General features: G+C 38.6%; 2 protein-coding genes and 1 non-coding gene across 5 annotated transcripts; 1 reads left to right on the forward strand and 2 right to left on the reverse strand.

Moving 5' to 3' along the window:
* Positions 1-1313: 1313 nt before the first annotated feature.
* On the forward strand, positions 1314-5559 carry LOC133746402 (uncharacterized). 3 transcript variants are annotated; one of them, XM_062174587.1, is made up of 3 exons: positions 1314-1800; positions 2597-4472; positions 4672-5559. In XM_062174587.1, exons 2-3 carry the CDS (start codon positions 2613-2615, stop codon positions 4999-5001), a joined length of 2190 nt encoding a protein of 729 aa, XP_062030571.1. In that variant the 5' UTR covers positions 1314-1800; positions 2597-2612; the 3' UTR covers positions 5002-5559. The 3 variants fall into 3 exon arrangements, with proteins under 3 accessions (XP_062030571.1, XP_062030572.1, XP_062030573.1); XM_062174588.1 differs by lacking the exon at positions 1314-1800 and adding an exon at positions 1862-2212; XM_062174589.1 differs by lacking the exon at positions 1314-1800 and adding an exon at positions 2267-2403.
* Positions 5560-6692: 1133 nt separating this feature from the next.
* On the reverse strand, positions 6693-6764 carry TRNAD-GUC (transfer RNA aspartic acid (anticodon GUC)). The gene has a single exon. It is a non-coding gene; the product is annotated as a tRNA-Asp (tRNA).
* A 411-nt stretch (positions 6765-7175) lies between these two features.
* LOC133743682 (uncharacterized) lies at positions 7176-11775 on the reverse strand. The gene is made up of 9 exons (XM_062171695.1): positions 11625-11775; positions 9632-10919; positions 9394-9512; positions 8998-9122; positions 8659-8758; positions 8377-8454; positions 8163-8246; positions 7758-7843; positions 7176-7587 (listed from the first exon to the last, which is right to left on the reverse strand). Exons 2-9 carry the CDS (start codon positions 10869-10871, stop codon positions 7374-7376), a joined length of 2046 nt encoding a protein of 681 aa, XP_062027679.1. The 5' UTR covers positions 10872-10919; positions 11625-11775; the 3' UTR covers positions 7176-7373.
* Between the last annotated feature and the right edge of the window lie 2878 nt (positions 11776-14653).

The following is a 14653-nucleotide window of genomic DNA, read 5'->3' on the forward strand; positions in this document are numbered from 1 at the left end:
ATGAGTAGGTACTAAATTATAGAACTTAATCGGATGTCTTTGTTGCAGTTGAAAATGAAGTGAAGTGGTTAAATGCCCAAACCCTTCATTACTAGCTATTCTGAATCTGCACCCACTCCCATTTACCAATATTTGGCTTACATTACATTTACAATGTTATTGTCATTTTATTAAGGGCATCCTTACTGAAATATAATATAGACCTCTACATGTGCACCTTCTGATTGAATCTGGATTAGAAAGTTCAAAGAAGGTCCAAGTTGTTCCGATAGTCGGGATCATTGGGAAGCGATGCAGTGTTAGTTCGATCCCTTTCAAAGTGATGCCCAAGGAATATGAAGCCGCATACGATGTTTATGTCTAAAGTTAAGTCGTGAGTAAGGAATTGAATGCGCACATGGATTTAAATCCGTAGTCTAATTACAGACTTACCAATACATTTTACACCTGCAGTTACACCGCGGGTAACTTGATAAAGGTAAAACAGATAGAGCAAAATTCGATTACGTGAAGGAGAGAGTACGAGATTCCGTAGGTGTGATGTGACCGACCGTTTCAGATTTGCTTCCTCCCGCCTAGACCCTCACATGCACCCCAAAAAAAAAAAAAAAAAAAAATCAAGCACATGCACACTTTACCATTGTGTCCCGTACCCTTTTCATGCTTTTGCCATTTCAACTCTAATAAATGTACGAGACTAGCCCTCATGATTCATTGCCATACTGAACTAATGGCCAATGCCAATTAATTCTTCCTACAGAAAGGTTTATGATGAGAATGTTAATAGTCCGAAAAGAACTATAGAAAGTTAGAGGTTCCCATTCACCTTTAAATTTTCATGAAACAGTGTGCTAATTGAGTCTCTAGGTCAAGTTTGAGGGGGTAGAAAGTAATTTTCACAAGGGTCAAGATTTAAACTTTGTTTTATTTAATATATATGGGATTTGAAATTAATTAATTATAGTAAAACCTTCATCTTAATTGTGGGATTCCAATCCTTGGTAACAGCAATACCCATAAGTTAGGTTAATAATTTCTGGCACCCGATAGACAGACGACACCAACTCCATTATAATTAGTGCAGCTCCTTCCCCCAATTAATCAAATGCCTTTAAAATTCCCAATATACCCTTCAAACATTTAAATATCATTATGTCTGACAAGGGCAATATAGTCTTTCTGCACATAGGGTGCTCCCTCCAATGCTGCCAAATCTCTGGTCCAAGTGTATACTGTATACATGAACAGAGAGAGAACAAAAAAAAAAAAAAAACAGAAAAAGAGCATATGATGAGCTCAGGGGCATGGCTTTTAGTAGACACGAACAGAAACTGAGCAGCAGTTGTCTCTCATTTCAACAATGGTCTCACTCACCCTCTTTGTGTGATTGAGTGAGGGAGTTTTTTTTGTGTGTGTGTTTGGAGTGCTCAACTTCTCACTCTCACTCTTTATCATCTCAACTTCTCAAGCATGCTTTCTCTCACTAGCATTGTCTCACCTCATCAATAATCATATCCCCTTTTTCTCTCTCTAGAGCTCACTTTTGCTTTACCGCTCTCTGCCTTGTTCTGATTGTTTCTTTTATTAGGGGTTTTAGGGTGCCCTTTACCTTTTTTTTGTTTTGTTTGTTTGGGGTGGTCACAATTGACTGTGCATTTTTACATGGTGGGTTTGGGGTATCTGCCCTAAAGATTAAGACTTTGAGTCCAAGAGATTGAGGAACATGATTGCATCTGCTGGTGGTGGTGGTGGTGGCTTGTTGGGTTTTCCTTTTGCTTCACTTATCTGAGATCTGGTGGGGTAAGTACTTTTCTTTATTATTTGGCTTAGAATGCAAGGGAAAATCCAGTCTGGGATTTCTTTTTTGATTAATATTTATTGCCAGAATATGCTTTTAGGTGTGTTTTAGCTGTGTTGTGTTGCTTTACTCATTTTCTGGGATCTTTTAGAGTCAATAGGAAGGTTGGTGCTTTTTCCCAGTTTTTGCAGAGATCAGAGTTTGGGTGGTTTGAGGTTTATGTGATTCCAAAGCTTGGAATCATTGATGGGTTGATTGCCTTTCCAAAAATTGGTATTTGGGAAGGTTCAAGATAATTTTTTGTTTTTTTGTTTTTGGAATTTGACTCCAGTGGTGGGAACATGAGCTTGTAGCTATTGTGAATGTGATTGTTGCAACTAGAAAATGCATTGCCATCCCTTTCAGTGTCTTACTGTAAGTCTATTTCTATTTGAAGTTTGGTTTTATGCTTGTTTGTGATTTCTTCTGCTGTTGTCATGACAAAAGAAAAGCATAGGTCTTATCAATTGCCTGTAGCTGAGCTTCAAATTTGACTTTTCTCAAAGAAGGCGGTTTGGCATATAGTGCTAATTTTGTTTAGATGTTATCGATTTCAACCTTTCTGGGTAAATTTGAAGCTGAATGCTTTTACTCTGGCGTATTTTGTATAATTCATTGAGTGCACGAGTTTGGTGTGAGAATTTTAGTGTTGGAATTATAGTTTAAGGGTCAATTTCTTGTTGAAGATCATAGGTGGTGTGTGCATACCCATTTGTCCTGCAGGTCATGATTTCTATCTTCTGTTTCTGATTTTTGCAGAACTTCAGATCTGTCAATGGGACTAGAGATGGAGTTCGAGAAAAATTGCAGAGTGGGTCTGAGTCCCAACACTGTTCTTCCAACTCATCGGCATTCCTGTGTTGAAAAGAGAAGCACAAAAGGTAGACCGCCACGCAAAGATGATCTATTGAGCATCAAGGAGGGGTTTGTGGAAATCAGCTTTCAGCGCTATCGCAGCACTTCTTGTAAGGTACCATCTAGACCTGTTCGACAGGAAGTTAACATAGAACTTAAGCGAGGTTCTATATATCAAAGCTCCAAGGAGGTTAGGGAAATTAAGAAAATGGGCACTGCTGAGGGAAGGAAAAAGATTGAAAAGTCACGATGTAGTGACTCCTCTTTCTCTTACAGAATTGTCGATTCGTTGCGTAGTTCAGGTGATGAAAGCCCACAGAATAGGTCTTCCGTACTGTCTTTGAAACCCGAACTGAATGTACCATCTGCTGGAAGGCCTCATGTAGAGCCGTGTTCATTGGATAGCATTCTTGAAATTTGTGTGGATCCAGATGACAGGGAAGAGCACTCAGCTGAAGCTTTAGGAGAAGATCCAATGCGTTTGAATCTAAGAAGTGATCCGGTTGCTGGACCTCTAAACAACGGAAATGAACTTCTTGAAAGAGATGAAGTTCACAAATTGCACAAGTCATTCTCTGCTAAGGTGGAAATGCTTCATACTCCTTCTCCATCAGAGAGTGATCGCTCGTCCAGTGTGAGTTCAAAGGCCCGGTTCAACAATTTAAGAAAAATGTTTGATCCATTCATGAAGTCCAAGTCATTGCGATGTCCAAGTTATGTTGTGGAACCTGGGGGAGCCAAAACAACTGGAATGGTGGACATGACACAAAGCAGGACATATCAAAAATCTTTGTTGCCTGTCTTTTCAAATACGGTACAGAATGCAGGTTGTGATTCTCTGTGTATCAACCAAGATAACCACCAGTCTAGTGTAGCATCTTCACCGGTTCACCTACATGGCCATCTTAAATTACAAAATAAACATGGAATGCCATTTTTTGAGTTCTCGTTGAAGGGATCAGAAGATGTCTTTGTGGCCAGGACATGGAAAGCGGATAATGGTTTTAACTGGGTGTATACCTTTCATGCCGTTGGTGGTAGAAAGAAGAGCAATGCCAGCGGTGTGGGATTGCATGGTAGCGATAGAGATTCTTCAATGGTGGGACAGATGCAAGTTTCTTGTTATCTATGTTCAGAACTAAGAGATGGAGCTTTTGACAATTCCATGGTGACAGAGTTTGTCTTGTATGATATCTCTCATGCAAGGCAAATTGCAGCAGAAAAAGTAAACTCTAAGTGTACCCTTGATGATGCTAAACATCCCAAAGGTTCCAATCAGAGCATGGAGGGTGCAACTTTAAAGTTGGGTGATGGGTCTTGTCCAACGAAGGTCAAATCTCAACACAAGAGCAGTGATTCCGATTCTCCAGCCTGGCCATTTGCAGCTCTGCATCCAGGTCTTGAAATTGCAGCCATTGTTATGCAAGTTCCATTTGAAAAGAGAGAGAGCTTGAAATACAAGAGAGGGGATAAGGTATGTGATAAAGTACCTGCAAACCTACTTAAGCTGTCCATGGTTGAACAGAAGAAGAAGGATGACCCTGATAATCGAAACTCAGGAAACTTGAAGGTGATAATTCCATCTGGAAATCATGGTTTTCCGGTTGCTGAAAGCAAGGGTCCTTCGTCATTACTAGATCGATGGAGGTTGGGTGGTGGTTGTGACTGTGGTGGCTGGGACATGTCCTGTCCTCTTACTGTGTTAAGCAATCCCAACATTCAGTTAGCTGATCATCAATTATTTGAAGAGAATCAGCAGCCTTTGGAACTTTTTGTTCAGGTAAACTTCTTCGATGTTGGAGTATGTTTTCATGATCAAGCTTGTATAAAAGTAGTTCTCTTGTTTAGTTTTGGATTGAAAGGAATTGTAGAACAACTTGAGATTCTGGCTCCTAGTAGACTTGCTACTAATTTCATTGTACATCATTCTTTTGTTCGCTTCTGGCATCTCATATTACTCTGTTTTGATTTGTTTGCAGGGATCAAAGGAGAAAAAACCAGCATTGACCATGACAATGGTTGAAGATGGACAGTATGCAGTTGATTTTCATGCACAGTTGTCGACATTACAAGCATTCTCTACGTGTGTTTCTATTCTGCATGGTACAGAAACATCGACAGCAGCCACTGGGCGGGAGGAAAGCAAACAGTTGTCGCAGTGCAATTCATTGAAAGTGCTTAAAGAGGAAGTGAAGTTCTTAATTGAAGCAGTCACAGAAGGGGAGAAGAAGAAAGTAGCTAAGAGGGTGAAAAAGATCCAACCATCTTATGTGCTCGATCCACCCTTCTCTCCTATTGCACGTGTATAGATTTCGAGCAGCACAGTTAGTTTTTGTCCAGAGAACCACAATGGGATCAGAGATGACCCCAACCTTTAGCAGTAAATGGAAGGGTATCAGAAACAGATGGCTGAGACAATGCCAGCCCCAACCGGTACTGGGGGTCATATGGTATCAAAACTATTTGTCCCATGGAACAACAGCCAACTCAGCAAACTGAAAAAGGGCTGCATCGAATTGCAACAGACTTTTTGAAGCTGCTTATTCTTGCCATTGCCTGAGGTTTATTGCTATAGAGGTTTACATCAAATTTGATGTATTTTTCGATTGGTTCGTCATCAATCAACTTTTCAACAGAATAGAATACTGTCCATATTGAAACTTGTAGCCTTGTAGGGAAGGAAAAGGAAGTAGTTATGTTATATGGGAATTGGGAAATACAGGACTTTCTCTTGTGCATTTTTTCTTTTGTATTTTGTTAGATAGGGAAAGGGGGTAGTAGATCCCTGAATTGGTTTCTAAAATATGGAGAAGCAAGAAGACAAGCACTTTGTCTCCAAAATGTATGAATAAAATTGTTTTGGGCACCTTCTTACTCTCTATTGCACTGTTATTGGCTTCACTGTAGTTTGTTTGCTGAGGGAAACACGAGACACAAGTGAAGTCTACAAAACAAAACAAAAAGTAATAATCAACACCTCCTGTGGACACAATGAAGCCTATCACTAATAGCCTTTATGAACAAGAGTTGTGGCCATTTTGGAATCAACACCTCCTGATAAATGTGCGTGTGACGTGATCTTCGGAGAAAACAATTAAAGTGTGTCATCAAGTTCATAGAAAAATGTTCACTTGATTAGTAACTGAAAATTTGTCATACGATTAAGAGATTAAAATACATATAATTTCAATATGTAATTTAAAAACTGAAAATTTTGCACGTTCTTATCGTAAAATAAAACATAAGGCAGTCTAGGACTACATTGGACATGGACTTGGGCTAGGCCAAAGTTTGAGCATGGACTTAGCTCGCCTCCCCTGACCCTATCTTAATTACAAAGAATTTTGAGTGTCATTACTAAAAAAAAAAGAAAGAAAAAAAAAGAATAATAATAATAATAATAATTCTAGACTACATAATTAAACCAAAAAGGACATGCATCAAGAAGTTTTTGGTAGCCCTTGGCTTTTATGGTAATTAAATTAATATCATTTGACTTGTTTTTGTATATTTTTTTAGAATGTCATATCGATTAAGACTGTCAAAATGAACAAAATATCAAAATAAAAGTAAAACTAAAAATCCCATATAGTTCGATTAATTCCGTATGATGTATTTAGTGAATTCCTAAATTGTAGTGGTTAGTAATTCTAAAATGTTGAGGTTTTTTCTTCATAGTCAAGATTTGTTGAGTTAAAAATAAATGTGTTCAGTCAATATGTTCATTATAAGAGAAACAAGTTGAGATTGAAATGCAATTTAAAAGGAAACGACGAATGAAAAAAAAAAACAAAGCAATTATGAATAGTTTAGCTATACTTTCCTGAAGCATAGATGGATTGACTACTAAATTAAATTAAAAGTAACCGCATCTAATTTTTTGTGAGTTATGAATAAGAATATAAGATCTTTCTAGATCGTGCCTTGAATGGTTGATATTGAAGAAAAACGTCATGTCGTTGGTTGATATTAAAGAAAAAAAGTAGAAAGCTTAAAAAATCGCCGTTGCCGGGGATCGAACCCGGGTCACCCGCGTGACAGGCGGGAATACTTACCACTATACTACAACGACCTTGTTGACTAAAAATGTCTGTGATTGAAATTTAACCGGTAACCACGAGAGCCTCAAATCAAAATTTGATTCATCTCTGCTGTTGAGCTCTACTGCTCTAGTTGCATCATAGGAATTACAAAAAGCAAAAAAAAAAAAAAAAAAAAATCCTTCCACCCACTTTGAAAAAATGATGAATATGAAGTCCATTTGGCTGCGGGTACGATAGATTTCGCCGGTGTTGTATCTAGTAGTTATAAGTATCATTCTGGCTCTACCCAAGGGCTTAATTCGTAACCATTATGTGAAAACAAGTTCCTAAGACGCTAAGAGCTACAATTTCTGCACACCCGAATTGCTAAATTTTGTGAAATCGCCGATGCATGTGTATAGTTATGTTAGTAAGTCCATTTGCATAGGCAACACAAGACGAAAACATGAACTTCTGCTTCTCATTTGTATTCAATACTAAAGATCCAACAACACCAATAATACAGAATGGTACACGCTAGCACCTACATCGACTATACATCTTTTTTCTCTTCTGAACAATTTCAATTTCAAATCCTACTTTTACTTCTCTATTTTTCTTCGATCTGTTCCTTCACACTAACATACAAATTTTGTATCTCATGACTGTAGACTGTGCAGTCTTGCTGGTGTTGACGACGGTGGCGAGAATGTTGAGGGTGTTACTGGATCATCTTCCATGTTTTGTTGGTATTGGATTCTTTGAGCATTAGGTTGTTGCTTCACCAAAGAAAAAGATCTCTTGAAAAATTCATACGATGCAAAGAAGAGCGCGCCTTGTGACATATACATAACCAATCTTGGAGTCAATCCCCTGACAATCAGAATAAGAATCAATGTCATACAGCATCATATCATGCATGCAGCAGCTCAGTGCAACTACAGTTACTTTACAACGGTTTCAAAGGACAACGAGATGAAACCAACTCATGCAACTTTTACAAGAGAACAACATAATAATGGGTAGAAAGGAGCAATTAATACCTGTATAGGCCTTTCAAACCTTCTTTCTTTCCTATTTCCTGAAGGGCGTGAATCACACTGTTATACTGGCTCACAGACCCTGGAATCTGCATAACACCCACTTTATAAGAAGCGTGTTGGCAATGGGACATTAAATTTAAGCATATGTGCTGCAATATTCTTTGTGAAATTCTGGCATACTGCCCAAAGGGCCATGTTACATTATACTTCCACTCCAAGGGAGGTATTTCAGAAACAAGTATAGACTATAGACAAGTAGCTGGCATGCCTCATTAATTAATGGCTGTGACATATTTCTGAACATGAACTACCCAGACTGTAATTGTTCAACATAGCACAATGAAATATAATATTGAATCAAGTGGGAAAAGGCACCAAAATAGAAATATGCATAAAATTACAAACCTGCGTCTGCATTCTCGTTTTCACAACATCAAAAGGAGTAGTGAATAACGCAGCAGTAGATCCAGCCAGTCCTCCACAAAGTAGCTGCAGGGATGGCAAAATCATGTTAGTGTATCTGGGATGAAAAAGAGAGCAAAAACAACATGCTAAGAGCCAGTTTCAAAGAAGGTAGATAATAGTTAAATGGAAGAGGATTGGATAGAGGGGATTTAACTGTTTGTAATGTGGTGGGGTGATTGTTAGATTGTTCTGAAGACAACATCAATTTCTTCAAGCTTTCATAGGTGTAGAACTGCAAACAAAACAAAAATCTTAAATATCACGTGCTGAAGTACAATGCAGATGGTAGTAAAAAGTCAACAATCGTCCAGTAAAATAACCATGTAGAATCATTGAATAGAAAGTCATAGCACATTTTTCTGAACCATTTTCTCTCCCACCATGCCCAGTGTCTTTTTTGGTACAATTCTTTTCTCAATATGTAGAAATAACTAACCTTAACAATTGAGTGTGGAACATTCCTGCAGAGTACAGCCCCCCATCCAGCATATAATGAAGTTAAACCGCCCTTCTGAATGATGCCAACCAAAGCATTCCTGAAGAAAATGAAAGGTGAAGTAGTATTTTGAGTTTTGACAGAACAGAACTTCTACATAGGGGCATGCCACAACTAGAGTGATAGCTACGAGAAGGCTTCTTGCAAGAAATTCAAACTACATGTTATAAGCTATAAACCTTAAATTTCAAAATTCAGATAAGATTCTGAAGAACCCAGCAACAATACTATATGAGTAGTGGTATTGGTAAAGATAATACCAGGATCTTAAGGATATACCAGCAGTTGTGATACTGTGACCCAACTTGCATCTGCTGCTTTATACGTTCACTGGGAGTAAAGATAAAGGAAGTAGCAATGCTTGCACAACCACCTGCCACACAATGGGCAAAAGAATAGTATTCCTGCACAAAAAGTAAGGAGTGAGACACAGAAAGCCTGAGAGCATTATGCTCACTCTAGAAACCGATGAGGAATACAGTTACAATTCCAAAATGTTATTCACTTTCCTTCCCTGACTCCACATGATTATCAAACTTGTAAATAAACAGAGCAATACAGAAATGGAGAGATAGTAGCAATATCAACTGGGGAGAGACAGAAGCTTATTGACAATGCTAGAAGAAAAAAGAAGAAGAAGATATAGTAGACAGAGCTACAGAGCAAAAGAGGTACCTTCGGAAATAAAGGAAGCAAAGATCCTTTAACTGATTCATATGTGAAAGTGTAAACTGCAGAAATTGGAGCTGAAGATGCAACGTTGGTAGCAATACCACGATAGAGTCCAGTTAAGCCTAAAATCAATATCCACCATCAGTTTTCTGAAGAAGAACAGGAGAAAGCCTTCAAGAGTCTCAAAGATAGATTAGTTCTAACAGCATATATTTTCTTCAATTCCTATATATCAACTCACCTCTATCAGACACAATTGATTTTCCAATGTACCATATACATTTTTGCTCGGCCCGGCAAGATTGAATTACTGTCTTGATTGTATCAACAGGATGAAGACAAATGCTAACGAAAATTCCAGACAATGCACCTGCAAAGGCATGCTCTTGTTTAGCAAGAGAAGTATGAGGCTTATCACGTGCTAATGCACAGGGCTGCACCTTGCATCCATCCGGGATAACAAACTTGTCTGGCTGTTTCTTTTTGTTGTCAAGTAGGTCATGATCATCTATCTTCTGAAGACATTCTTCAAATCCATTACCACAGGAAGTTAAAGAGTCTATATGATAATCCGCATGAAGATTGGAACATGGAGCCCTTGAAATAATGTCATCTGCCTCACCAACTACGAGGAAATAGTCTGAATACAGAGAGGTTCTTGTATTGATCTCCAATTTTTCATCATCATCCTTATATAAGTTACCAGATTTGACTGGAGCAGGGTTAGACACAGCAGTTCTGGCCAAGTCATCTACAACTCTTGTTGTTTCTCCTGAAATAGAGCTGCCTGCAACAGTGACAGTATCTACTGGAATGCAACATTGGTCATTTCTGTTCTCAATCTCAATAGCTTTGACTGGGCGGTTTGCCCCAGAAGAAATCACATCATTCATCCATCCATACATACTTCCCAGTTGGTATGAGACTTCTAAACTTGCAAGTCCTTTTCCCTTCCAAGAATCTTTAGGCACATTAGCACCACCATCCAATAACCTCCAAAATGAAGCCTGATAGTAACTTTTACTGCAATGTCCAAATACTGATATCTTTTGGCTTACCTGTGTTATATCTAAACTTGGTTGTGGTATTGTTGGAATCTTATCAGAATTCCTCAAATTAACAGACAAATTACCACTATTCTCTGAAATAAGAGCTTCCCCATCCAGACCAGATAAGATAACCTCTTTCCGATAATTACTGTCAATGTCATCTGAATTTGCCTTGGGTTGAAATAATCCAAGAGGACGACTTGCATAATCCCATATCTGGCCAACTGCTGAGATGAGCTCAGTAGTGCTCAATATCTCAGGAGACTTGTGCTGCGATTTTCTATTCCCTTGCTCATTAGCTTTACGAGAAACTGTGTCGGCAGATCTTTCATGAACGAAATTAGCAAGCCCAGGGGACGCCTGGCCAATTGGGTACCACCTGTACTTGATCGAAGGTTGATCATTCTTCTGTGGTTTGTTGCACTTAGCCATTTTCTCAAGCCCCCCTTGAGAATATAGTATATCTTGAAATAAAAGTAACTGCAAAATGGAGTTAGCAAGGAAATCGCATCACTGAATCAAGCTAAGAACGACATAACAAATAGTAATCTCGTTACAACCCTCCCTTCCCCTGACCGCAAAATTACTTGGCATTGGTTTTTCTGCCCTTCCAATTTTGTACTCTCACTTGACAATGCAATCAATAGCATGAATTATTCAACAATTTCAGTAACGACAACAACACAGAAAAAGCTAAGTACACTATTCGATACCAGTGAATTTCTTCCCATTCTTATTTTAAGCAGATTACGCAAAAGCCACTCGGCTCCAACTTGTCCAATGAAACCAATACAGGAAATTACAGATGAGAACAAGAGTAGAGGAACCCAGAGTGAGACCCAGTATCACATTCCCAATTAGCACCATCAAACACTTAGTCTATCAAAACCCATAAGATAACCAACACTCTTTGCACCATCTACATCCCTCATAGAACAGAATTGAATGGTTAAAATGTAATGCAATTCCACAAGCATTTCAATCGAACTATCCACTATATATAGAGTCAATTTAACCAACTACCCAGCTGATTTTGACATACATTTCAATCAAATTAACAGCCCTAAACACAGGAAGCAATAAATCATCGATTTCTCTCAGAAACAAAAACAGAAACAAGAAAAATCAAATCTTTATACAAAAAGAATTGAAGTAAACGATTGAGAATGGTGAGGAAAGAAGAACCTTGACGAGAGTGGTTGCTTTCCAGGTGAAAGCAGCAGAGTCTGCGTGTTTGTGTGGTTCATTTGCCCGAGAATAATTGAAGTTAGGGTTTAAGTAATGGGGTTTATGGACGCAGAATAAATTCAAATTGGGCCACTTTATATTTTGTATCTATGTGCGCACGTTTACCAATTGATTCCTAACATACGCCGGGGTCGTGAATTTTTTTTCTTTTTCTAATGCTATAGCCTAAGATATTATAATAAAGTTTTTAGTAATATATTTTATTAAAGTATCGTGTCTCTAAGAATTGGTGCCACGTTAGAGAATAATATGTTGGTTAATAGTCAAATAAAGGGCTAAATACAAATTACTACCCTGTGGTTTAGGTCCAAAATCAATTCAGTCCCTAAACTTCTAATTTCATCAAAAACACCTCTGCACTTTCAATTTTGATCCAATAGGTCCAATTTGTTAGTTTTCCGACAATTGAGTTATTTAACTTGTTAATGTGGCTCATATATGACCTATGTTTTATGATGTGGTGTCGAGGTGGTCTGCATAGTCAATTTAGGACTGAGTCCTACTATTAAAAATAAATAGTTTTTCAACAAATAATCCAACTCTAACTTGAACCCATAACAGAATATTAACGAATTGGACCTATTAGATCAAAATTGAAAGTGCATGGGTGTTTTAGATGAAATTAGAAGTCCAGGGACTGAATTGATTTTGGACTTAAACCACAGGGTACTAACTAGTATTTAGCCCTCAAAGAAATGACACTAGTTTTAAGAAGTCCCCTTCATGGGAAGAGGAGGTTACAGTCCATTAACATGCTGATCCAACAAAGCCCTGCATTAATGGGAAGTGGCTAGGTGGTCGAGTTTGTAAGAGCCTCCAGATGTGGAACCCCCATACCCGGGTTCGAATCCCGCCCACGCTTATTTGAGTTAAATCTCAATATATTCTTGATGGTCAGGGGGGAGGAAGCGTTTTGACAAGATCTCCCGAGCACGGATACCTTTGAGGACACCGTGTGATTGAACAATCAAAAACCAGATATTCATAAAACATTGAACAATCAAAAACCAGATATTCATAAAACCATTAACTACACGCAGGTGCATAAAACCAGATATTCATAACTCAGAAATTCTCAAGTAATATATTCTCAGGATTCTCTTTAATAAATTAATGCAACCCAGTTTTAACTGATTTCGTTTACTTTTATTCAACTTTACAGCTAATGTAATGCGTTTCAAATAGTAAACAATACTGTAGTAGTTAACTCTATAGATCTTATTGCGTTTAATAGTGTGATCCTTTGGATTTTTCTTGTTAATACAAAGCAAGTTTCGACTAGCTAGCCTTCTACTTTAGTGTGCTTCTTTTTGCTGGGGGATAGAGGGAATTTGAATTAGCTAGACTGCTAGAGTCTCATCAACCATTGTAAAGACTAAAGAGAGCCAGTATTGGACCAATTAGGTCTTTATTTTGTTTTATTTACTTTACTTTGTGGTAGAAAATTTATGGGTTTTTGTCCATTTATCTCATTTCTAGAGATTTTTTTCCCACTTACCCCATTAAGTTTTTTAATTCCTTCTTACCCAAAACACTCTAAGGAGGTCTTCCCTAATACCCCATTAAGATTTTTTTATTTTTTTTTATATATATTTTTTTAATACCATTTTACCCTCACCTTTGTTACTTAGAGAGAGAGAGAGAGAAACCATAGGAGACTTCGCCGGAGCCTCGTCACCGGCTGCCGGATTCCGGTCACCGGCCGCCGCCCACCGGACTTTTCTGAAAACCTCACCGGAAAGGTTTATTGCCCCCAATAGACAATAGAGGGGCAATAGACCTCTATTGCTCCCCAATAGACGTCTATTGCCCCTAATAGAATTCTATTGCCCCCCAATAGACGTCTATTGCCCCCCAATATGACTTTCAGTCGCCAGAATGGGAACTAATCTCCCTAAATTTAGACAAATAAAACTTTGATTACATAACAAAAATAAAAAGATTACGTTTTGAATTGATGTCTATTGCCCCCAATTGATCTTTAACAGGCCTCTATTTCCCCAATAGACCCTTTTTTTTTTTTTTCATATTTCTTTCATTTTGAGCTTCTGAACCAATTTACCACAAAAAAAAATAGAAAAAATAAAAAAAGAAGAAGAAGCAAGAATTTGATTTGGGCACCCCTCAATCTTCCCCAATCTTCTTCTCTCGATCTGTTAGGCCAAACAAAGCCTTAATACTTGAGCGGTTATGTACAACTGGATAACCATGGATTCCGATAACAAGCACAACAGTCAGATTATGCTTCACTATTGCAAAGACTCCAAGGATATTACTAAGACTATGACGAGCCTGAGGGCGTTCTCCACCGACATCTCGAAGGGAACCGAGTCGTCGGCTCTGGAGCTGGCTTGGACCACCGGAGCTAATGGACGTCGGTGAATATTATTGTTATGAAAACTGAAAAGCAGTGTACCAGAATATAGGCTGATGACATGTACATGATCTTCGGAGCAGGAAATGATCGATGAAGAAGGTGGTGCAGATCCCGACGACCTATATTGAATTCCGGTGGTAATTGACACAGAATCGATTAAGAAGCAACTACCGGTTGTGCTATACTGGGATCTAATTATGAAGAACACAAGCCGCCAACGCCAATTTCAAGCTAAATCATCGTCTTCGGAGCAGGAGCTGTATCTATCAAGGCGAACTCGACGACTCGTCAGCAACCCGTCGTAGGAGGTCGGCGCCGGAGCTGGAGAATCCGGTGTAGAAGACGCGGAGGTCAGCGTCGCGGACTTCGAATGCGGGGCGGAGATCGGAGGATTAATTAGGACGTAGAGGTCATGGTCGTCGACGTTGTCCTCATCGGCGTCGCTCGGAGAGAGAGAGAGAGACGCGCCGTTGTTTGAGAGAGATCGGAGATTGAGGTTAGAAATAAGATTGAGTGGCAGTGCGTAATTGTTTAATTAATCGGAGGCTAAAAGTGTCTTTTACATCTAAATTGTGTGAGTGGGAATGAA

The sequence above is a fragment of the Rosa rugosa genome, chromosome 4, assembly GCF_958449725.1.
Source record: "Rosa rugosa chromosome 4, drRosRugo1.1, whole genome shotgun sequence".
Taxonomy (NCBI): Eukaryota; Viridiplantae; Streptophyta; class Magnoliopsida; order Rosales; family Rosaceae; genus Rosa; species Rosa rugosa.

Coding starts and splice junctions, on each gene's coding strand:
- LOC133746402 (XM_062174587.1), top strand. CDS start 2,613: ATGGGACTAGAGATGGAGTTCGAGAAAAATTGCAGAGTGGGTCTGAGT. Junction 4,473..4,671: donor CTTTGGAACTTTTTGTTCAG/GTAAACTTCTTC, acceptor ATTTGTTTGCAG/GGATCAAAGGAGAAAAAACC.
- LOC133743682 (XM_062171695.1), bottom strand. CDS start 10,871: ATGGCTAAGTGCAACAAACCACAGAAGAATGATCAACCTTCGATCAAG. Junction 8,455..8,658: donor TTCCACACTCAATTGTTAAG/GTTAGTTATTTC, acceptor TTTTGTTTGCAG/TTCTACACCTATGAAAGCTT. Junction 8,247..8,376: donor ACCCCACCACATTACAAACA/GTTAAATCCCCT, acceptor CCATCCCTGCAG/CTACTTTGTGGAGGACTGGC.